This window comes from Rhinolophus sinicus, chromosome 9 (genome assembly GCF_057876585.1).
Source record: "Rhinolophus sinicus isolate RSI-liver-muscle chromosome 9, RSI-T2T, whole genome shotgun sequence".
Lineage (NCBI taxonomy): Eukaryota > Metazoa > Chordata > Mammalia > Chiroptera > Rhinolophidae > Rhinolophus > Rhinolophus sinicus.
The window spans coordinates 17,668,654-17,692,943 of record NC_142509.1 but is presented as its reverse complement, the minus strand read 5'-3'; the positions used below and the strand labels follow the sequence as shown (position 1 = coordinate 17,692,943).

The 24,290-nt window shown below is 47.1% G+C and overlaps 2 protein-coding genes across 2 annotated transcripts in view; one reads left to right on the top strand and one right to left on the bottom strand.

The window, feature by feature from the left end:
* The window catches only part of PI4KA (phosphatidylinositol 4-kinase alpha), a 112,247-nt gene that overhangs the window by 34,635 nt on the left and 53,322 nt on the right, over positions 1-24,290 (bottom strand). The window contains exons 20-23 of the mRNA XM_019710135.3: positions 5,098-5,206; positions 4,613-4,749; positions 4,298-4,431; positions 1,336-1,418 (exon numbers count right to left, since the gene is read on the bottom strand). Coding sequence (XP_019565694.2) covers positions 1,336-1,418; positions 4,298-4,431; positions 4,613-4,749; positions 5,098-5,206 — 463 coding nt within the window. The remainder of the gene's footprint in view (positions 1-1,335; positions 1,419-4,297; positions 4,432-4,612; positions 4,750-5,097; positions 5,207-24,290) is intronic.
* On the top strand, positions 11,202-22,478 carry SERPIND1 (serpin family D member 1). Its single transcript, XM_088800890.1, has 5 exons — positions 11,202-11,389; positions 14,428-15,323; positions 18,749-19,022; positions 20,778-20,922; positions 21,626-22,478. The coding sequence occupies exons 2-5, from the start codon at positions 14,444-14,446 to the stop codon at positions 21,815-21,817; spliced, it is 1,491 nt and encodes a 496-aa protein (XP_088657016.1). The 5' UTR covers positions 11,202-11,389; positions 14,428-14,443; the 3' UTR covers positions 21,818-22,478.

Here is a 24,290-nt window from a genome sequence, read left to right as displayed (position 1 = left end):
GGGCAGCTCTCGCTGGCTGCCAGCCACTCACGCTGGCCACTGGCCACTCATGGCAGCACACCATAGCCCACGGCAGCTCACGGCAGCCCAGCTCCAGGGAGAGCCAGTTAAAGTGTTCACAATCTTAGCTGTAGAGGGCGCAGCTCACTGGCCCATGTGGGAATCGAACCGGTGACCTCGCCTTAGGAGCATAGCCACCTGAGCCCCCGGGTCAGCCCTTTCTTCTTATTTTTATTCCTATTCTTAGGTTTACCTCACTAGGGTTTCGGTAATTGTAATATTTTTACACCATCTAAGGGATTCAATTATGTTTCTGTCTTCCTAGGAGTCTGGTCCTCTTAGTTGGGACTGGGCTACCTGAGACCCTCTGTGCACACAGTGTCTGAGGACATGTGCATCACGGGAGATTGTGAATCTTTGTGTTTCATATAAATTTTCGTTATTTGGAAACTTTTCCAGGACTAATGCAGCCCTTAAATCAGATATGGCCCACAGGTCCTGACCTGCTGCACTGACATTCTGGCTCGGCCTGACGGCATCACTGGACACATCTGTGATCCTGAATGGGGTCTTCTCATAACTAGCAGGACTACCGAGGAGCCCCTCATGCTGAGGAATGGGGACTGTGCCCACACCAACTCTCTCTGGAGCCCTCAGCTAATGGAGCATCTTTAACTGGCTACTTGGCAGGATGCCTCTGCTCACCACCTGCTGGTGCCCTTTCCACCTGCTCACTCTCTGAGACCAGGTACCAACCTCTTCCATGGACTGTGTGACTCTTTCCTGACTCCCAAAGAAATAACATGTCTCTACCTCACAAATAATTAATGGAAGAAACAAATACTCATACATATCCTAGTATATTTGCCCCTTTTAAGCACAATAAAATATTGTATGCATGTTCAAATTGAGGTAATTTGTCCACTGGGAGTCCCTTTAAATTGGTTCTTGGTCGTCTCAGTCTTCTCCAGACATCAAAAGGCATGCCTGCTCCCCGGCAACAAGATGCTCCAGGTCCATCAACAACCAGCCGAGGAGGCCAGGATCCTTCTAGCAGAGGACAGTATTAGGGACCGAAATGTGGGGGCTGGGACACACTTGAGCACTGATGGTGGCAAAAGTGACACCCTTCAGCTCTCAGGCTTCTTGCAGCAGTGGCAGAGCCAGAAAGATATGTCATTTTTTCTAAGGTGATATGTTTTATACTGATCTTTTCCAATGTAGTATGCAGCTTCATAAAACTATTTTCTCCACAGTCAAAAAATAGGGCATAGCGTTCATTTTTATACTATCAAAGCTCAATTCATCATGAGAATACCACAATAATAAACTTACCAGACTTGTCTTTCTGAATAGCTTTATCTTCAAAGTAGCAGAACATGACCTGGAAGCGGTCAGGACCTGTTGAGCGCAGAACCCTAATAAGGAGAACAGTTTTGAGTAAATTGTGAAAACTCCAGGCACTCCCTATCATAGCCTGGACACTGCCCAGAAACAGGCTATCAGGAACAGATGCCCTATGCCACTCAGAGGGGCATACACTGACACGGACTTTCTGGAGGGTGATGCCTACCCACCGAACATGACATATGCACAATTTCCACCCAGCGACCCACCGCTAGTGATGCATCTTAAGGGTTACGCACACAAGGATTCTCCTAATAGCACTGACTGAATGTCCATCAATAGAACACTGGTCAGATAAACCAAAGTACATCCACTGATGGCACATTATGCTTCCACCAAAACGAGAGGTAACTCTGTACGTGCGGCTACAGAAAAGCATCCAAGATGTACTGTTAGGTGAAAAGAGCAAGGTGCAGGGGGAAACGGGTTTCCCAAAGGACTCCATGTGCCTTGTGTACATGTGGGACACACATGCTTGCATATGCACAGACTTCTAGAAGGGAAAGTAAGAGACTGTCAACAGTGGGCATCTCTGGATTCAGGGCTAGGAAAGTGAGGCTTGTATATTTTCATCTTTAGCATCTTCTGTATCATTCCAATGTTTTCCTTCTCTTTTTTATGTTATGCACCGTGAACATTTTGACTTTTAGAGCGAAAAACATCTTTAACCTTGGGGGGAAAGGAAGAGAAACGAAAAGAAAGGGATGAGCTTGAATCACGGTCTCTGTGGAGGGCTCCATAGGGACAACGCAGGCACACACTTAGGCTAGCACTCCTCAGTGTGTCCATGGGCTCCCGCACCCACGTTTTGAGAGTTAAGCTTCAGGGGGGCAGGCTCGGTGGCTTTGGGCACATGCGGTTTTGAGTGCTCAGGTGCACACAGCTTTAACGTAACTTCTCACACTTTCCACTTTGTTGTTTTAAAGTTCTCCCGATAACCAGTGGCTGGGAATAATGCAAGCCAGGTTTTTCAAGAAAGGCTTCAGGGTGGCTTCTTCAAGCTAACAGAGTGCTCTTGGGGACTGGCAGGGAGCCCAGGGTGGGAGCTGGGTCTATGGGAGCTGCTGCAGGCTGACCCCTTATAAGTCTACATTTACCAGCCAACTCAACAGCCTGTCCTGAGAGTCTGAGATCAACATTCACAGGCATAGGGAGACTGGTTGGCTCAGATGGTTAGAGCGCAGTGCTCATAACACCAAGGTCGCCGGTTCAATTCCCACATGGGCCAGTGAGCGCGCCCTCCACAACTAGATTGAAAACAACGACTTGACCTGGAGCTGATGGGTCCTGGAAAAACACACTGTTCCCCAATAAAAACAAACAAACAAACAAAACATTCGCAGGTACACTTGTGGGGAAGCAAGAGACAGCCCTGTAGGCAAGCACATGAGGCTGAGAGGGGGCTCTTACAGCCACACGACAGGATTAAAACAAGGTTTTTGCTCTATTTTGGTCTGTCTTGTTTTGTTTTTCTCTGAAAATGTATTATATATATATATATATATATATATATATATATATATATATATATATATAAAAAGACTAGAAAGAACTGTATTAACATGCTACAGGGGATAGAGGTGAGATCAGTGTTTTTTTAACCCCCTCTACTTATTTCCAAGTTTTTGTGTAATGTTCTCAAATTTTTATAACTAAAAAAAAATTATAATGAAAAGAAAGTCAAAACTCCCTTAGCTCTGTGGGACTCTGGCGACAATGGGTCACTAGCTTTCAAATTCTGCTCTGTTTTGGAGTCCTGGGGCTGTAAGAAGCAAGGAGCAGGGGACTGAGAGGGAAGGTGGGGGTTCACACCTACCCCAAACAGCCTTAATCTATTTTACATGTTGAGCTTCCAAGTAAGATTTCTTTTACAAAGAGGGTTTTGTGACACCAAAAAAGGTTAAAATAGTGGTGTTTTCTAAATATAACTCATTTTAAGAATACTTTTTCAAACCATTTGAGAAAAACATTATTCTACAATTAACTGCACCCATCCTGTAACTTAAACAAACAGGCTAAGTGTAAAATGACCTTTTTTGGTGACAGGAACACATCATTTTTTAGCTTATGTATTTGGCTGCAGCCCAGAGTGCCTCAGGCCTTAGTATGGTGGGTCTGTAGCATTCACACTGGCAGCCACAGGCAGGACTCTGATTGTCCTGGCTGCTTCTTCCAGATTATTTTTGGGAGAGGCAGCATGGCACAGTGCCTAAGAGACTATTGCATTTCAATCTAAATCAGGGATTATTATGTTGGGCAACTTACTTAACTACTCAGTCTCAGTTTCCTCATCTGTAAAATGGGTATGTGAGAGTGCCTACCTCACAGGGTTGTTGGAGAGCATGTCAGTATGTGTAGCTTAGGGCAGTTCCTGGCCTGACATAAGCTCTCAGTCCATGTTAATACTGGTATTGTCATGATGACCATTATAGATTATGACAATTATTATAGCTGTTAGGTCTACTGTGGTTACAGATGCATTCTGTGCGTTGGGCCACCTGTGGGATTGGTTTGGCCACTTCCTACTTCCTGTTTGCATTCTACTGTGGTCCTGGAAGCCAGCCTTACAACATTCTCAGGGCCTTAGAACATTCTCAGTGAGGGCTGGTTCCTAACCGGGCTCTTGTCCAGTCAGTGCACTGAGTTTTGCAACATCCATTGTGATGGCTCAGAAGCCTATTCCCTATGAGGCAAAGATGATAACAGAGTTTAGTGTGTTATTAGAAATGGTGCTTGGTGCTCAGGAAGGAGGAGCACACAAGAAAAGCAGAGGGTGTTTTCTGTTTGTTTTTAAGAAAGCTTGCATGTCTGGGAGGAACTGAAAGAAGTCCCAGGCACAAAAACGTCAATCAGCTCAGACGGATGTGCGGGGAGATGAAGGCTTGTATACCTCATATACTCCAGCCGGTAAACAGACAAGAGATAGGTGGACATGGCGAAGTCCAGCTTGTTGATGAGGGCGGACACTTCGGGGGCAGGGTCCAGCAGGTTGATGATGGTGCTGCGCAGCTCACTGAGCTCGGCCTAGAGGGAAACGCACACTTGAGAACTCCCGTGGGTACCCGGAAGGGCAGACGGCCCTCCCCCAGGAGACACGGACCCAGTGGCCAACAAGGAACATGAAAGGATCTATTCTTATGTTCAAGAGAACTCAGCAGAGCCCCCGCGCTGCATCATCTGTCCTTGGGAGGGCGAGAATCCTTACGGGGGTGACCGTGTCGTTCTTCATGGCTGAGTTGTACTGGAGGACAGACCGCAGCGGCTCTTTGCTGGGAAAAGTGAGCAGGGGGGACTTGGTGGCTATTTCACAGACCCCCTCGTACCATTCTTCTGGCCAGAGTCCTGAAAGAGAGTGCATGAGTGAGATGACCGCCCTGGCCGGGAAGCACTGCAGTGGGGTCGAGGTTGACAACTTCTAGAATCGTGGGTCCTTTGTTTGAGCCAATTATTCCCAACAATGGGACACAGAAACAAGTCTGTTTCCTAACTTGGGCAGGTTTTTCCTAAGATATGTGGTATTCTCAGAACCCTACACCACATCTGCGAAGTAACATTTGCAAACACTTGTAGGAAGCAGCAGCTGCATTTGGACTAATTTCGAATGAGCACATTCATACTTAGGGTCATGTACTACCTCCCCTTTGTTTTCACTGTGCACTGTCTCCCCCAGGAGAGCGGATACGCCCCTACCTGATCCCTCCTCAGCGAATCCCATTAGTACGGAATACAGCCAGAAGTCCCGGAAGAGCTTCTGCAACCGTGGCTTAGCTTCCTTGATGGGCGGCAACCGGCGGGTCAGCTGATATGCCAAGGGGAGAGGGAGAAAAGGAGGTTACTTGGTCACGAAACCCTAAAACCTACAGATGTGAAATCAACCACATATCCACTGTCTAAGAGCATTCTCCAGGGAATCAGTCAGATTGGGCAAGAAAAGGCACACTGAGCAGTGACCGACACTTCTCGGTAAGTTCCCCAGTAAATGTGCATTCATTCGGCAAACATTTATTGAGTGACTAATGTGCCCCAGGCACTGCACCTGGGAGTTGTGCAAAGCCCTGTTCATATACTCCAAGGCTCTCTGCCTAGTTTGGAGGCAGGTAAGCCATCCCAGTACGGAGGAGTGCCCAGAGAAGGTGGCGTGGACCTTGATGTTAACATGCGAGTAAACCTTAGCAGCCTGTCCAGCATCAGGCCCAAAGCCTGGGACTGTGGCAGGCATGGAGTGCTCAGGGGAAGGCTGCCATGAACTGGGGCTGGGGTTCAGATACAGGCATGGATGGAGAGACTGAGAGCATGAGGAATCTTGTGGGTCAAAAAATGGCCTTTAAATCTTTTCCAGCATGGAATACTATCGGCAGTAAGAAAAGATGAAATAGGACCATTTGTGACAACATGGATGGATCTTGAGATTATAATGCTAAGCAAAATAAGACAGAAAAAACAGAGAACTGTATGATTTCACGGATATGTGGTATATGAACCAAAAACAACAAAAGAACAAGACAAACACATGAGAAACAAAAACTCATAGACACAGACAATAGTTTAGTGGTTACCAGAGGGTAAGGGGGGAGGAGGGTGGTAGATGAGGGTAAAGAGGATCAAATATATGGTGATGGAAGGAGAACTGACTCTGGGTGGTGAACACACAATGTGATTTATAGATGATGTGATACAGAATTGTACACCTGAAATCTATGTAACTTTACTAACAATTGTTACCTCAATAAACTTCATTTAAAATAAAAAAAATATTTTCCAGCAGCCCAGCTCTGCAACCAGTTATCTTGGGTAGCATCCCAGTATGTATAACTGGTACGGGCAGAGCTGCTCAGGGGCAGCAGTGAGAGGCTAAAGGCCCTGCACCCCTGCTCCAGATGGTGTCCTGTTTGGTGGGCAGCAGGGAGCGGCTCTTTAGGTAAAATGGCTCCATTTGTGCACAACGTCCATTGGGTGAGTCGATCCTCACAGAACCTCCAGCAGGCGTTGAATCACTGTACAGTGATAACCAACCTGCAGTGAGGGGGACCCTGCAGTCCAGGGGCACATGGGTGGGACTGATGATGATCCCCATCGCTGGGGGGGGCAGTGGCATAGAGAGTTAGGCACCTTCTCACATGGCTAGTAGGATTATAAATTGGTACAACACTGCCTGGGAAGCAATGTGGTAATATGTATCAAAATCCTAAATATCCCCAAAGTTTTACCTAAAATCCCATCTTTAGGAATCTATTAAAAAATAAATAAATCTGGGGCCGGCCCGGTGGCTCAGGCGGTTGGAGCTCCGTGCTCCTAACTCCGAAGGCTGCCGGTTCAATTCCCACATGGGCCAGTGGGCTCTCAACCACAAGGTTGCCGGTTCAACTTCTCGAATCCCGCAAGGGATGGTGGGCTCCGCCCCCTGCAACTAAGATTGAACACGGCACCTTGAGCTGAGCTGCCTCCCGGATGGCTCAGTTGGTTGGAGCGCGTCCTCTCAACCACAAGGTTGCCGGTTTGACTCCCGCAAAGGATGGTGGGCTGTGCTCCCTGCAACTAGAAAACGGCAACTGGACCTGGAGCTGAGCTGTGCCCTCCACAACTAAGACTGAAAGGACAACAACTTGACTTGGAAAAAAAAAAAAAGGCCTGGAAGTACACACTGTTCCCCTATAAAGTCCTGTTCCCTTTCCCCAATAAAATCTTAAAAAAAAATAAAAATCTAACTTGTAACTGTATGGAGATGGATGCTAACTAGACTTACTATGGTGATCATTTAAAAATATATACAAATACTAAGTCATTATGTTGTACACCTGAAACTATATATGTCAATTATTTCTCAATTTTTAAAAAAATCTGATTTAGGCACAAAAATGCTGTAATATTTGTTATAACAGAAAAATACTAAATGTCCACCTGAAAGGGGCATTTAAATAAGTTACAGTATATTAAAAATCGTATTTTCTAAGAATATTTGGTGACAAAGAACTCACAATATTTCACGCAAAAAAATACAAAATGTATAAATAATATGACATAGATTTAAAATATATGTATACAAATATATATATGTAGAAAAAGAAGGGGAAAGACCCAACTGCATATTAATGATGATTTCTGGGAGGCTGGGTTGGCAGGAGTTGCAGTGCTCTGCCTTCAAGTGGTCTGTACTTCTTAGAGTTCTGCCATAGACATGTTTTTTCCAGGATCACAGGAGGGCACAGGAGCTGGCCCAGGGCTTGGCCACATGCTGTGTGGGGGAAGGAGCAGCTTCGCTTTGAAAGCCACTAGCATGCTGTGTCCTCGGGGAGTCAGTCGAGACCTGAGGGTACAGGATGGACTCTCTGGGAAGGTGCTGAGGAGGTGGAGAAGTGCGGGAGGGCAGCCGTGAATGGAAGCATCTCAGGGCAGGACACCTGGAGCGGCCTAACTGCCATGAAAGCACAGGTAATGAGGGGTTCCCAGCTTGCCAGTGGGCAAGGATAGCAGGTATAAGAATAAGAAGCTGTGGGACTGACTGTCTTTAAGGTGACTGGCCTGCTAGGGAAGAGGTCCCAAGTGATGGTAGAGGCATGACAGTTCCCAGACCTCAGTTTTGGCTCGGTGTTCAAGGTCTATATGGCTAGGAGGCTCTGGTGTCTCGTAAAGAGAACTTGGTTATGGAAAAAATCAGGCTTCCAGAATGCTTCACTCCCAATGGGGTCAGAGGCTCCAAGTGATTGGGAAGTCCAAAGCAGTTTTGGCACAGGTGAGGGAAAGTGACTCCCACAAATCCATCTTTGCTTTGGGATCCTACGCCTCACCCTGTAAACTTCCTGGCTTCCTCCTAAGGACTTGGGCTTGGAAGTGCCCTGTGGGTTCTCCCTGCACTGAGGACTTCTGGCCCATTGACCATCATGCCAGCTGAGGCGGCGCTGGCCCCCAGAAAGGAAAGACTACAGTGGAATCAGAAAAGGCCCCAAAAGTGCTCTGTATTATGAAGCATCCTGAGTTAAAACCACGGGACAGCCACAGGTGGTTAGGACCCTGTGCAGGGAAAAAGCCCTATCCTTTGGGAAATACAGAAAGAAGCTGGGAGATTCTAGAGAAGGGCGGTAAGATGATAAGGTCCTGACAGGAAAGGCAAAGCCTAGATGAAAGGGTTACAAGGTAACTGACCTGCTCTCTCTGAACAAGATCAAGGTCAGGGAAAGAAGACTCAAATAGGTAAAAGTCTAAAGAGACATAACAACCAAATGCAACACATGAAGCCTGACTGGATCCAGGATGTTTTCAAAAAAACTATCAAAGAAGTCATGGAAGAATCTGACTTGGCCTAGACACCTGGTCTGTGAGAGCATGACGGTGATTTTCTCAAGTGTAACAGTGGCACATAACAGGCCAGACACCTTCCCATTCAGGGCCCAGGGTGAATTGGATGTTACAACATCCTCTGCAACTCACCTTTGGATACCTGAGGACATACCCCAACACACACACAACTAACCAGATATGCAAAATTGTAATTGATCTAGTGGTTGATATATGGCTGTCCTTTATTCAATTCTTCCAACTGCTCTGTATATTTTTAAATTTCATAACAAAAAGTTAGAAAACATTTCTATGAGGCAAGCCTTAGAACTGGAAAAAAAAAGGTATGTGTGACAGAAGATATTGCTTTACAGTGGTGAGGGGTGGGGACAAACCACACACCTCTATTGGGGAACAAATCCAAAAATGTCAAAAGTGTCATTAAGGGTTGAAATCCAGTTTTTTCAACAGTGAGTTGCATGATCATAAATACAGATATGCAGGGAACATTGCATACTGGTTTAAAAATACCAAAGAATAAATATTCATGGAAAATAAATTCCAGCAAAGAAGTGTATAGAGTAAAAAATGAAAGCTTTCCACCTGCCTCCCGTTTTCCATGTTAGAAGTTGGCTGTGTCTCCTTCTAGATCTTTTCTGCAAATAAACTACGTTCCATGAAAGTGATGAAAACCAGTGTTTACTGAGCATTTACTGTGTTCCAGGCGCCACTCTTTGTGCTTTCCACACATTCATTATCTCATTTAATTTTCACCACAACCTTATGTAGCACTTGCAACTATTGCCCTCATTTTTTTTTTTTTTTAATTTTTAAAATGGAATTTATTTGGGTAAGATTGGTTACTAACATTATATAAATTTCAGGCATACAACTTGACTCTCTTGATCCCCTTTACCCTCTTTGTCTTTCCCCTCTGGTAACTACCATTTTATTGCCTGTATCTATGAGTCTGGTTTTTATTGTTTGTTGCTTTTTGTTTTAAGTCCTACATACGGGTGAAATCACACAGTTCTTGTCCTTTTTCGTCAACTAACTTCACTTAGCATAATACTCTCAAAATCCATCCATGTTATTGAGAACAGCATGGAGCTTCCTCAGAAAATTAACAGAGCTATCATATGACCCAGCCATCCCTCTTCTGGGTACCCACCTGAAATTTTTGAAAACACTTATTTGTAAAGATATATGTACCCCTATGTTCATTGTAGCATTACTTATAACAGCCCAGACATGGAAACAACCTAAGTGTCCTTTGACAAATGACTGGATACAGATACACAATGGAATACTACTCAGCCATCAAAAAGATGAAATACTGCCATTTGAACTCATTTACAGTGGAGAACACAGTGATCGGGAGGGGGCAGTTTCTAGCAAGGCAGTCAGTGTGGCTTCGGTGAAGCTGAGAGAGGACAATGAGAGAGAGCAGCAGCCACATGACAGTCTGGAAGGAAGATGCGCGACGCTGAAAGAACAGCAAGTGCCAGGGGCCGAGCTTATTGCAGGAGAAAACAATTCGGAGATGAGGAAGCTGGCCAGGAGCAATCCTGCGGGGCTTAGCAGGCCCTGCTGAGGAGTCTGACAGAAGTAACACTTTCCAAGCCAGCACAAGAGAGCCCATGCTGAAGAGTTAGTACTGAGTAGGAATGATGAAGGCTCTGAGGAAACATGTGACGGAAGATCCTGAGCGCCAGACTAGACCCAGATACAACCACACTTTCCGGGTCCTGAACACAATGGACAGCCCTTTACAGCTACAACTTCTCAAAACAAGCACCACACAGATGCCCCCTGCAGGCCCCTCGCACACCCGTGGATTCCCCTGCAAGTCTCACTCTCACTTTACAAGGTCTGGGTGACAACACTACCAAGCACATTCAAGGGTACTGAAATCAGGGAACAGTGCTCTCTGATAAGTCAGTCTTCCAGACAATCCAGAATATTCTTATAATAATGTTTTAGATTTCAAAATTAAAAACAAGATCACAGCCCCACAGATTCCTGTGAATGCCTAGGTGGAGGTGAGTTTGGGAGCACAGCTCAGTAATACCCTGTATGTCATACAATGGACGGGAGAGCTGGGCTGCTAATTCTGGCAGAGAAACACTGATCTTTGACTGAAGAGAGGCCGACGCCAAGGTCTCCTTACGCCGTAAGTCATGAATCTCATTCTCCCCCTTCACTTGCCACCGAGGAAGAAGCTTACAGAAGGATGGGGACACCTGCCTGGCAGCCATGTGAGCCCTGGAGACCAGGGCGAGGTCAGATGCTGCGATCATCCTACAGGGAGAATTCATAGTTGGAGGGCAGATGTGTGGCCTCTTTCAGGGGCGCATCACAGCTATGACCCCTGAAGTAATCCAGCCCCCAAGCTCTGAAAAGCATCTCCATAATGTGGTGGCTTCAGCGAGGACTGCTTCCGTACGGATGTCAAAACACAGTGACAGTCACGCATTCAAAACATCAGCTATACCGGAACTGGAGCCGAGGAATCACAAGTCACTCAGCAGTGATCAAAGACACAGTGGAGGGTTTTGTGCTGACAAAGCTAGTTGAGCGGTGTTTGATTTGGGACATATTTACTTTGGAAGATACGCAACAACAGCCCAGCACCAAAGTTCACATTGAAACCCTGCTGATGACCTTGGCTGATTTCATCTCTGCGACGCCACTTCTCAGAAGCACAGAGGTGAGTTTGGTTTCTAATATTTCTGCCAATTATAAATTCTCATTTGTAGTTAGAGCTGGGTAACTGGTGCATTTCTCTATCAAACTATGCATTCGAAAGCTGGAAAAATGTTTTTATTTTTTAACCTGCCTATTATAAAATTCTGTCAGTTACAGTATTGGGACAATTGCAGTTGGACTAAGAACAGGAATTGGACTGGGAAAGGATTGTACCTATATTACATTATTTGAACTGGATAAGTGTACTGTGATGATAAGAATATACTTGTTCTTAGTCATTTTCCCCTGAAATATTAGAATTAAAAGTTAGAGGGACACAATATAAGGGACCTACTCTCTGGTTCAGAAAAAGGTATACGGAGAGAGCTAGAGAATGATAAAGCTACTGTTCTAAAATATAAAACCTGGTGAATCTGGGGAAAGGGTACACAGGGCTTGTTCTCTGTCCCATACTTTCAACTTTTCTGTAAGTTTGAAGTTATTTCAACATAAAAGGTTTTTAAAACTTCAGGCAGTTACTTCTCTCCCATTCATCGGCCCTGTTTGGGCCTGGAGATAATGGCCAGGAGGGACAAGGGTGTCCCGGTGTCATGCTCTGATGTGTGACCAAAAAAATCCAACCCCGCTCCATGCACTCAGCATGAGAAAGCACCTTATGGAATTCCCAGAAAAACACACTTTCGAATGATTTAAAAAAATAGTGCTTTAAGAAATAATGCTTCTCTTCAAAGATAGCAATCTGGATTTAAATACAACCTAGTAGTGATAGTTTTAAAGTGGCTTATAATTATTGTTACACAAAATATCAAAACATCAGGAAGATTTACCTTTTAGATCCTTAGTTTCAATCCATACAAATATCAGAGATATTTTCGCCTTTCTCTGATAAGGGAATAATGAAAAATATCTTTGGCTTTTCATCATCGAATGCAGGAACAGGGTGTAAGAAGCTGCCGAATACACTGAGTACAGGATAACACATGAATGTCCTCACCTCGGCTTCCCTATCGGGTCTCACATTCCTTTTCCTGAACTCTTATTTATTCAAGTTGGGTTAATTTTTTTTTCACCTTGTTTTTATCTGAGGATACTTTTCAGTGCAGCCTAGCAAGGACACTTCCACCAAGTTGCTGATTGTCTTCTTTTCTAACTTTTTAAAGTGTGTTTACCCTCAACACCCATGCCCAATTCTATCTGGCAACTGGGCCCAGTTCTACCTTGCAGCCATGCACACACATTAGAAATTGTTTCACGTGCAGGTTATGTGCGCGGCACGGCAGACTCAGCTGGTGCTGGGCGGGGCCGGGGGTCGGGGGGAGAGACAACAGACATTTTCAAAGCCGGAAACTATATAGACATTCCCTCTCTAAAACATGCAATTCAAAAGCCTATCAGTTGTGAGTAGAACGTCAGTTAAGCTGATTAGTTTAACAGTATTGTAGGAGAAGACTCCGGGGAGACTGAGGGGAGGGTAAGTCCTGGTGCTCCAGGGCCCACAGGCAGAGCACTCCATGTGGGAGGTGGGGGATTCGGTCAACTTGGTTCCAATCTAGCCAGCGCCCTTACAGTGATTAAAGCTCAGTGTCTTGGTATGGAAAACGCTGCGAGGACAAAGTTAAGTTACATGGACAAAGTGCCTCGTACAGCGCCTGGCATCTAGCAGATGCTCCGCCAAGAGTCACTGCTATGGTCAACATCAACAAACTAAGAGCATGTCAAAGTGGGGTGTCCGTACAGTCGGCCCCATCTTCAGGCCTATTGTGACTTAACAGGAGTAGTAACTCTCACCGGCCTTGACTGGAAGCAGATATTCTGGTCCTCAGATATCTAACAGGATATGGCGACACACACAACAAGCTTCCTAAGTCACAACTCCTCTTTCTGGGGTGATCAGAAGTGATGCTGGGATGATGCACAGCCATACAATCACCTACTGTCACTGTCACAGAAGCATCAAGAATAGCTCATCTACCCGGGATGCAATGAATAATCAGGAAATAAGCAAGGGAAAGGACAGAGCATTTGGCACCGAAACTGATTAGACAAGCCAAGTCAAACCATTCCTTGGAACAGGCAGAAGATGAGCAGATAAGGACACACTTACCACGGGTTATATATTAAAAGCTTATCTTGTTTACTTAAATAAAGGGAGTGCCCCTCGGGCCTTTAGAAAGAGCTTTCTGACATCACCCGCACACAGACTGCATATGCCTGCTGAGCTTATTTCTAACTCCAAGCTAGAAGCAGTGGAATTCCTCCTGACAGCAGTGAGAGCCACCTAATACACAAAGGAGGAAAAAGGACACCCGCAGCAAGCCTCATAGCCTCATAGCCTCCAAATGCACTTCACTAGGCCGTGAGGGGGTCTCTGCATTACAGACGAGTTCCAAATCTTATGCAAATTAACCCCATGTGACTACACAAATCTCAAATGCCTTTAGAATATTTTTCTTCAGAACGCCTGGCCCATACGTATTTTTCAACATCTCCAGTCAAGTTCCACCTCTTGCTGATGCTTCTCTGACTGTCTCGTATTGCAGGAGGCAGAGCCACACCCCGGCTCTGTGCCGCCCCCCCCCCCACCAGCTTTGGCGGTGTCCTCATGAGAGCCCTCTGCTTTAGTGCACGTCTGTCCCCCACATGGCTGGCGAGACCCTGGGTGCCTCTAGTGCCTAATATGTTGTGTGGAGATGGGAGACAAAGTTTAGTGAATGAATAAAAAACAAAAACAAAAAAACTCCCCCAGGGCCCCGAGCCCCCAGAATTCTAGATGGTTACAGTTCTGCAAACTTTTTAAAAAAGGACTCTCATCTAGGGACCCATGGATCCGTCAGGCAGGTTTATGAAGCCCATGCACAATGTTAGTATCTGTTTATGTTCACCACATTCTCTTAAAGTCCGTAAGACTAAAACGGCTAAGGACTGGAGTTCCCAGGGCATCTTTCTGGGTCAAAGCCACAGGGATTTGCCACCCGGGCACTGCAGAGGCGGGGTGGGGTCTGCCAGGCTGTCTCTCATGTGTCGTGTTTTCCCTCCCAGCTTCAGCTCTACCAAAATGACATGCCCATTCCAAGCCCTCATTGTTTCTCTCATCCTAACATCCGTGTGTGGGAACAGCGGCCTCGTGGATCAGCCTGAGAAAGGAGGGGAAGGTTCTCAGTCTGCGGCTCCCCAACGGGGGCAGGCAGACAGCAGAAACCTGAGCCTGCCCCTTCTCCCTGCTGACTTCCACAGGGAAAACACAGTCACCAACGACTGGCTCACAGAGGGCGAAGAGGACGAGGATTATCTGGATCTGGAGAAGCTGTTCAGTGAAGACGACGACTACATTGATATCATCGACGTGGTCCCGCAGACAGACGCGGAGGCCAGCGCGGGGAACATCCTCCAGCTCTTTCCCGGCAAGAGCCGGATCCAGCGTCTTAACATCCTCAACGCAAAGTTCGCTTTCAACCTCTACCGGGCACTGAAAGAGGAGGCCAGAGCTTCTGACAACATCTTCATAGCCCCGGTGGGCATTTCTACCGCCATGGCTATGATTTCCTTGGGCCTACAGGGGGAGACTCACGAACAAGTGCACTCGGTTTTGCACTTTAAGGACTTTGTCAACGCCAGCAGCAAGTATGAGATCACGACCATCCATAATCTCTTCCGTAAGCTGACTCATCGCCTCTTCCGGAGGAATTTTGGGTACACACTGCGGTCAGTCAATGACCTTTACGTCCAGAAGGAATTTCCAATCCGGGATGACTTCAAAACTAAAGTAAAACACTACTACTTTGCTGAGGCCCAGGCGGCTGACTTCTCAGACCCCGTCTTCATATCGAAAACCAACAACCACATTCTGAAGCTCACAAAGGGCCTCATCAAGGACGCTCTGGAGAATATAGACCCAGCCACTGAGATGATGATTCTAAACTGCATCTACTTTAAAGGTAAAAAATAGCTTTCTGTCTCTCAAAGCAAAGTCGCAACATCCTCTTAGCACGCATACAGGTGGACTGAATGCCACATACTGTATTTTAGCTCTGATTTAGCCAGGAAACCAAGACACAACGTCAGCTCACAGGGACAGGGAAGATCATGATGAGGTGACAGAAGGAGCCGACGCTTACTGAGCCCTAACTTCATGCTTTACACTCACTGAACCTTCACCACAACCTTGTGGGGCTGTTACATTTGGTGGCTCATTTTACAGATGGAGCCACCAAAGTACAAAGAAGTGAAATGACACTCCAAGTGCACAGCTAGCAAGTAAGGGGCAGAGCCAGGGTCGCCCCAGGCAGACCATCTCTAGCGCTTTGTTAAATTGGAAAAAAATGCAAAACCTTTTAGCATTTGGCCAGCCTGGGTTTGTTCTTTTCATTTCCTTGCCCATTTACAAGTAAGCAGGAATATGGACGAAAGGCTAAGTAAGGGTGTCTGAAAACTGTTTAGCTTGAGTAACTGACATTAACACTTACAACTCTTTTGGGGACACTTCTGCACTAACGAGCAGGTGTGGAGAGGAATAAACTATTATTTCTAGAGCAACTGTTCTGGGCCACACACCAAGGCACTTTTTAAAAAGGATACCTCCCCTCACAATACACACACAGGACCCCCTTGGAGTCCTAGAAACAAATGGCCATAGATTTATAAAATTCAGATCTCTTTTAAAATGCCCTCACTGGGACCTGAACAAGAAGAAACCTCTACTTCACTCTACGAGGGCAGACATAGGAATGGGTCAGCATTACAACTGGTCACTGTGATGTAAACCATTCTCCTCTCTGCCACCAATAATTAGCGGGCACTAGCGAGGGTCAGTCCCCAAGGCATGGAAGTCACATTTCCTGGGTAATTAGCTCCAGTGTAGTTTACAGCAGCCCAGAGAGGCAAAGGACTGAGGTGAGGCCCTCTCCTGGCTGCTGCTGTGGGGCCAGTGCCCCCTAACCTGCCAATACACCGCTCTGTGCCTATGCCAAGGCCTTCCTGCAGCTGTGCCAGGCAAACATTCTGCCAGATGGGCAAAGAAAGGCTGAAGGAGCCAAGACCACGGGAGCGGTATGGAGGCTGAGCTGGAGCCCTGGGCTTAAACCTCCACGTCAGGCACAACACTGGCCTCACGGTGGGTGGACTCAAAGGCTCAGGCTCTAACAGGCTTGTGACAGACAGACACACACACACGCTATACATGTGTCCCCGTTTTCCGAAAGTTTGTATTACACCACTTCGCTTTTACAAAAGACCTACATTTAGTACAGTAACAGCTTTTTTCGTAAAAGCGAAAATCCTTTGGATTTCTTTCAGTTAAGGTCAACAGGTACTCTTCACTCTACACCACTTCAGCTTACAAAAGGTTTCACAGGACTGTTCTGTTTTCAGATAGTGGGGGAAACCTGTACATATGATGAAAAGAGACATATCCTTTTCACTACTAGCTATCAGTACAAGTTTTGGAAGTGAGCAAATTGTAGTGTAAGCCTTGGCTTCACCACCCCTTATTTGTGTGGCCTCGGGTACAAGTCATTTGCCATCTCTGTGACTCAGTTTCCTCACTTTGATCATGGAGGTAACACCTACTCTGACAGGGCTGTGGGCAGCACTGCAAGAGACAGTGATGCCAGTGTGTGGCATGTGGCTAGACTTCAAGAACTCGGAGGAGTAAAACTGCAGATTCCAATATTATGTATTAAGTATGTATGATACTGCCAGTGACCTTTATTTTACTTCTTTAAGCAACTAAATTCTGTTAGGAATGACTTTAGAAGAGGCCAGTAGAAGCCATTTGGGCAGCACCAAAGCTCTCGGTCCTACCCGCCCGTGGGGCACCCCTGGTCCCTTAGAGCCTTTGCATTGGGCTGTCCAGGTACTCAGGAGCAGGTAGACACAGAGCAGCAAGCCATCCCCGGAGAAATAGTCAGGATGGCCAGTTTATAATCTCCCGAACTTAGTAGCCAGTGCCCCACCAAAGTGTGGAAGTGGCAAATACATGTGCTTCTTTTTCCCATCATATTAGAACAGTCATTTAATTTAGTCCTGGGAATGAGAGAGAGGAAAGGCTAGTGATGCCCAGTCTTTCATGGATCCTTATTAAAGGAGAGTAGAGTCTAAAAGAGTAATTTTAATCTCTAGCTCCCAAATCTGTTACTAATTTGATTTTCATTTCAAATGTTATACCCATTTTGTAAAACACAATAAAAACAGAAGTCGGGCCTCAGCACAGGAAGCCAAGGGAAAGAATCCCAGGAGACACAAGACAGCTCCAGCAGAACCAGAAGAGCAGTGATTCTCAACCAGGGGGCAAGTCTGCTCCCAGGGCAAATGTCAGGCAACATCTGTGGTCGTCACAACCTGGGGGAGAGAGGGAAGCACTCCTGGCATCTAGGGGAAAGTTTCAGAAGTTAGGCCAGGGACGCTGCTAAACATCCTACAATGCATAGGACAGCCGCCTGTCAGAGAACTGCCCAAGTGTCAATAGTGCTGAGAAGCCCTGGGTGGAGGCCGGCTCAGGAAGGAGGAAACCTAACGACAATCAGAGGCGGGTGGTGTTTAAACCTCCTCCTAAGGACGCTCCTGCGTATCTCATCCAGCTGGTCTACCCACCAGCTGGAAACCTTGAACAAGTTACTTGGCTTTTTTGTGCCTCTGTTTCCTCATTTGTAAAATGGGGCTAATAATGAAAAGCACCCACCTCCATATGGCTGCTGGAGGAGAAAATGAGGTAATACAGGAAAGGTGCTTAGAATAATGCCTGACAGTTCTCAACTGTCAGGCATCCACCAGTACTAGTGACTAGCATCTTGAAGCTAAAATAGTCATGTACCTCTTCCTGGATACACAGTCCTGCACCCAAATGTGAAGTGAGGATCTTGATGACAGCGTCTTGCTGCCAATGTGTCTTGTGAGTCACTACAGAATCGTAGCGGGTGAGGGATAAACGCTGTCAAAACAGACTGGCCATCAGCTCAAAGCTACTCATTTTACAGATGGACACGTAGAGGCCCAGGCGAGTTAGGTGTCTTGCTAGGGTCAAACAACTAGTTAGTGGCAGAATCTAACCCAGAATCCACTCCAGTCTATTTATCTCTCTGCCATTATCATGCCTCCTACAAGCATGTTAGCTTTCTGACCTTAGAACCCTCTAAAACAGTCGTTCTCCAAGTGTGGTCTGCAAACCAGGAGCATCAGCCTCACCTGGGAACATATTAGAACTCCAAGTGCTTGGCCCAAAGCAGACTTTCAGGATCAGAGGCTCTGGGGGTGGGCCCTGTAGTTCGAACAAGCCCTCCAGGGGCCTCTGATATACACTTACACGTGAGGACTACTGCTCTTAAAGAACATTTTCATGAAAGCCCTGTTCCTGTTGACTTTCCAGGATCCTGGGTGAATAAATTCCCAATGGAAATGACCCACAACCACAACTTCCGGCTGAATGAGCGAGAGGTGGTCAAGGTTTCTATGATGCAGACCAAGGGAAACTTCTTGGCGGCAAATGACCAGGAGCTGGACTGTGACGTCCTGCAGCTGGAGTACGTGGGGGGAATCAGCATGCTGATTGTGGTCCCTCACAAGCTGTCTGGGATGAAGACGCTGGAGACGCAGCTGACACCACAGGTGGTGGAGAGGTGGCAGAAAAGCATGACAAACAGGTATTTCAGTTGAGTGTTTGTTCTTTGGATTTCCAGGACCCTAGGGGAGCCCAGGAATACTGGAATGTTGGTTATTTTAAGAAACAGGGAGAATACCCGAGAACTGCCACAGTGGCCCACTCTGTTAATTCAGCACAAATTTCTTGCTGCTGAGAGGCAATCAGAGCATCTGTGAGAAACACATTTACGCCCCATAACGACAGGTTCAGATGTTAGGGACAGGTGACTTAGAGCCAGCTTGGAAGCAATCCTGGCTCTGCCATCTACTTGCTTTGTGGCTTTGAGCCCCGGCTTTGCTATCTGTAAAAGCGGCATCATCCCGTAACTTCCCAGGGCTGCTGGGGGAAATAAATAGAAAAGCAATGTCAAGCATCCATCACAGCGCCTGGAAACCGGGAGGTGTCCAACAAAGATGAACTCTACCCTTCCCCTACCCCAGAAACCCGAGGTCCTCTTAACTCATCAAGGACATGTCATTCAGGATTTTCCTCTATTATTATTTATTATTCCATAATCCAAACTAAAAGTTTTAAATATTTGTGAAGATTATTATTGGATCATGGCAGAAAACGGCGAAGTCACAGTTCTGTTTCACTGGATACTGGCTAGGCCCATCTTAAGACGTTAATCTGGTATGGATGGCTCTCCTTTCAGGGCAAGAATACAAAGAAATGCAATCAACTGAGAAGTAGGCTCTTAGAGGAAAGTATTTGCCCAGGTAGCCCATTAGTCATCAAGCCATGTCAATTTTTCCTTAAAAATGTCCCTTCTGTACTTGCCTCCCTCCTAACCTCACCGCCCGTGACGTCTATCCTGAGCTTAGGGAGGGCTAACCAGCCTGCCCGTTTCCGTTCCTCAGTCCAGCCCAGCACTAGCCACCGGAGCAGGATTCCCACGACACCATCTCCACCCCCGTTCTTCTCATAAACTCCCTGTAGGATACAGCCCATCTGGCCTGCTGCTCCCCGCCTCCCTCCCCTCCTGCACCCCAGCCTCTCCAGGCCTTTGCTCACACAGTGAGCCCACCCCACCCTCCAGCAGTGGGCAGCCTTCTGGGCCGCAGCAATACCTCTCCACAACCCCTCTTGGATGGCTCCAGGAGTCAGACCTGTTCTAGTCGGTCAGATGGTAACACACCATCTGTTTTCATTGCTTCACGTATGAGTGTCTCGGCTTGCCAAAAGGAAAGCAAGCTCTTGAGAATGGGGACGGTATAGAACACCTCTTTATTCCTGTGAGGACTGAATTTGGCCCCCAAAGCACTGCTGTTCATCCAGTTAAGGACGGAGTGAGTCGAGGCGAGGACTGAATGCTTAGCACTGTCTAGTAGATGAAGGGTGCCTTTTTTAAGCACACTGACCAGATATTTGACACCTTAATTAATAAAATAAGGAATGCCTGAAATCAGGGATCCAAACAAGAGAACTATTTTAGATACCCTCTCAAACCATAAACCGGGAGCAGTTCTGCCGCTGACCTGGGCGACAGGACCTGAGCCACACAGGACCGAGGAAATGACCACACAGCAGTAACCGGGCCTCAGTTTTCAGTAACTGGAATTACAATGGGATGGTCTTTCCCAAATCCTCAACTGATAGTCCTGGGACATGATTTTTACACTTGATCTTAGCCAAAAGACCGAGAAGCACTAGGGACATGATTTTTAATACGTGCTATGTCAATTCTGAAGGAAAAACATGATTTTTCTGTAACTTGTGGTTCATAAAACTGGGCCCCCTTTTCTTCTCTGACCAGAACACGAGAGGTGCTGCTGCCTAAATTCAAGCTGGAGAAGAACTACAACCTGGTGGAGGCCCTGAAGTCGATGGGGGTCACGGAGCTGTTAGATAAAAACAGCAACATGACGGGAATCTCAGACCAGAGAATCACCATCGACCTGGTAACCTCTCCCCTCTGTCCTTTGCATCTGTCCCCAGGGTCTGCCCCGGCAAAGCCTCCCTCCCACCCAACCTGATTTCACACGTCACAGGCACTGGGTCTGCTCTCCCTGTGTCTGCCAGATGCTAAGTGGACAGGGTGGTTTGTCTAGGGGGACAGCCTGGGGATGAGCCCCATTCCTGCTGACACTAGAGAGAGCAGGCGCGTGCTCCTTTGTAAAATAGCTACTCCCGGCCAAATCATCAAAGGCCTGTTAAATACACGCAGAGACACGGCCCCACCGGCATGTTCAACTTAATACACCAATGATAGGCACTCCACAAAAAGGAGAGAATACCAGTCCAAATAGCATACAGATCTGGACGCATCCTTTCCCTGGCAGTGCAGCCCAGAGTGTAAGACGGATCTGGGGCCTGCAGCTGCTGTCCTGGCCCACAGGCTGCTCATACTGTGACCACCAGCAAGAGTAACTAGGATACGGGAGCCTTTAAGCATTGGTTAAACAAAACCGCCTCTAAGCACAACAACCGTACCTGACAGGTCATTAGAGAGCATTTCAAGGGTCCTTCTGACCAGCTGTGGTCCGTGTCTTGTATGTGGTCTTTCGACCCGTTCTCTGACTGAGATGGGACACCACCATATCTTCTCTCCCTCTGTGTGCCAACTGATGGAATCTGACAACTTTCCTTTCCATTTTGAAACAGTTCAAGCACCAAAGTACCATCACGGTGAATGAAGAGGGCACCCAAGCTGCGGCCGTGACCACAGTGGGGTTCATGCCCCTGTCCACCCAAGTCCGTTTCACCGTTGATCGCCCCTTCCTGTTCCTCATCTATGAGCACCGCACCAGCTGTCTGCTCTTCATGGGGAGAGTTGCCAACCCCACCAAGTCTTAAAGGTGGCGGTCTGGGTGTCTCAAGTGTTTTGGGGGCATTCTGTCATTCTGTTTCCATTCTAACCATGAGAACAGAGATGTTCTGGCATCATGACCTTTGTGGTGTACACTACCATTCTGAAATCGAAGCCCATAGGAGAAGAAATTTACCGACAACTGAGAAGCTCGCTGCAATCAATTCTGCAAAGCGAACGCCATCAGTTCATAGAAGCTCATGTACCTATAGCATGTCAGCTGTGACCCAGAGGCTGGCAGCAACATGCAGACTCGCTTACCTCTCACTTCCTCAGAGCCTCCCTGGGCACTTCCCTCCCCTATAGTCCCCTCCTTGCACATCTGGCTCTATTACTCAAAGCCTTTCTCAACCAGGCTCCTCATCTAAACACAGAACGCAGAAATGAGCAGCGTGACTAATTGCTCACATTTCCCGAGGATGGTGCACAGCTGGCGCCATTCCCCATGCTTAGGAGGAAAGCCACCTCGGGACATTCAAGGGGTGCCCTGGGCATTAGGGCTTACTTAAGTCTAGCAAGGCCCAACCTTCCGAACTGATGCTAATGTTACTTGTACTCCTGCTGTCACCTCTGCTACCAGAGGGCAGTGTGGACATGTGGCCTTGCCTTCTACCCTGGAGATAAATAAATGTCGCCACTTTTACTGTGTATCTGTTATAATTCTAATTTTTGAAGCTCAAATAACAACTATGAAAGGCCAAATTCAAAACCGCTGATGTGCCCAGAAATGAGAGGTTGAGACAAAGTAACTTGAATTCTCCACAGTGACTCATGCGCTACCTCAGGGCACATCCTCAGGTGAGTGTTACTAAGTCTGGGAGGCAGGTGTGGATGGGGCTACTTGGGGAATTCCTGAAATGCCAGGCTTTATGTGGGGTACACATTTTGGCTTTTATCCCTGGACGCATGGAGACCCTCAGACGTGCTCCTGTCTGGTTTGATAAAGCAGGTGACGTGAGGAATAAATTTCTGAATTCATCACTATCTGGGTAAGACAAACGGAATCCAAAGAGGCTGCTCAGAATTCAAGAGTCCAGCACCTCTGCAGTGCCGGGCATGATGGGCAGTGCTGGCACCTCTGCAGTGCCGGGGACGACGGGCAGTGCCGGGGACGATGGGCAGTGCCGGGGAGACCCCCACAGGCTAACTGTCTACCTGTGCACCATCTAACACATGTCTAACTGTCTAACTGTAACCCCCACAGCCCTGCAGGAGAGGTTTTGTCTTTCACTCTCTGCAAAGAAGGAAGAGCAGTTTCAGCAGGGCACTGAAACTTGCCGAGATGCTACTGCAGTGAATGGTGGGGGCAGGGTTCAAGTGCAGGTTGACTTGACTCCAGGGTCACGCGTGGAGTCTTGTCACACAGGGCTTCTGACCCAGGGAGACCAATTCCAAGTCATGGGGGCAACAAAATGGGAGCACCTGACACGCCCCAACGTAGGAGGCACTGTGATGTGTGTGTCCCCAGGTTACCTCACACCAACCCAGAGAGGATGGCACTATTATCACTTCCTTTTCACAGCTGAAGAAACTAAAGCTCATGGAGGGGAAGTGAGCCCCCCCAGGCCTGAATTCAAACCAAGGCCCTGCTTTTGACTGCTAACCCTTTCTGCCTAATCCCTTCTCAACTTCCTGCATCAGGGAACTCTGCTTCCACTACCTACTGACCAGTAAGGGGTGAGGCCAAGTCTTTCCTTGTCACAGCCTCTTGCCCTCTCAGTGAAACCTGAGCTTGCTGATGACCCACTCCTTGGATTCCTTCACCAATTTGCTTCAACACTGTACTTTTCTGGTGCTTGTCCAACATTCCTCATCTTGCTGCTGGTTCCTCCCTCTCCTCCCATTCCTAAATGTAGGAATCTCAAAAAACTCTGCCTCTAGCCCTTTGCCATGTCTGTCCCCTATGCAGAAACGCAACAGCCTCACTTCCAAAGTGGTCGCCCCACCTCCTCCATGACCCCGAACCTGCACATGTCAAGGTTCCCCAGTCTGCATGCTTTTCATTCATTTACACCCACTCAGAATGCTCTGGGATCCCCTCTTTCAGAAACTAGCTGACCCATGTTTCAATCAGTGGAGAATTAATTTAGAGCACAGACCCTGGGCCAGGCTGCCTGGGTTTGAATCTTGACTCTGACATTTAGCTATGGGACTTTGAGGCAAGTTCTGTGCCTCATTTTCCTCACCTACAAAGTGGGGATAATAACAGTACCTACCTTGCAGGGCTATTGTGAGGATTAAATGAGTTAATATCTGGAAAGGGTTAGATCCATGCTTGGCGTTTAGCAAGAGTGAGGTAAGGCTTCTTGTTACTAGCTTCATGTCTAACCCAGGTGTTTCTAACTGGGGGTCTCTAGCTGGGTTTCTCCCACTTAACTTTCTGAGATTAAATGCTCACCTTTGTGACTAAAAGCATTTCTGTGGAGAGAGAGGAGAGGGCACAGCTTTCAAAGAGGTCCA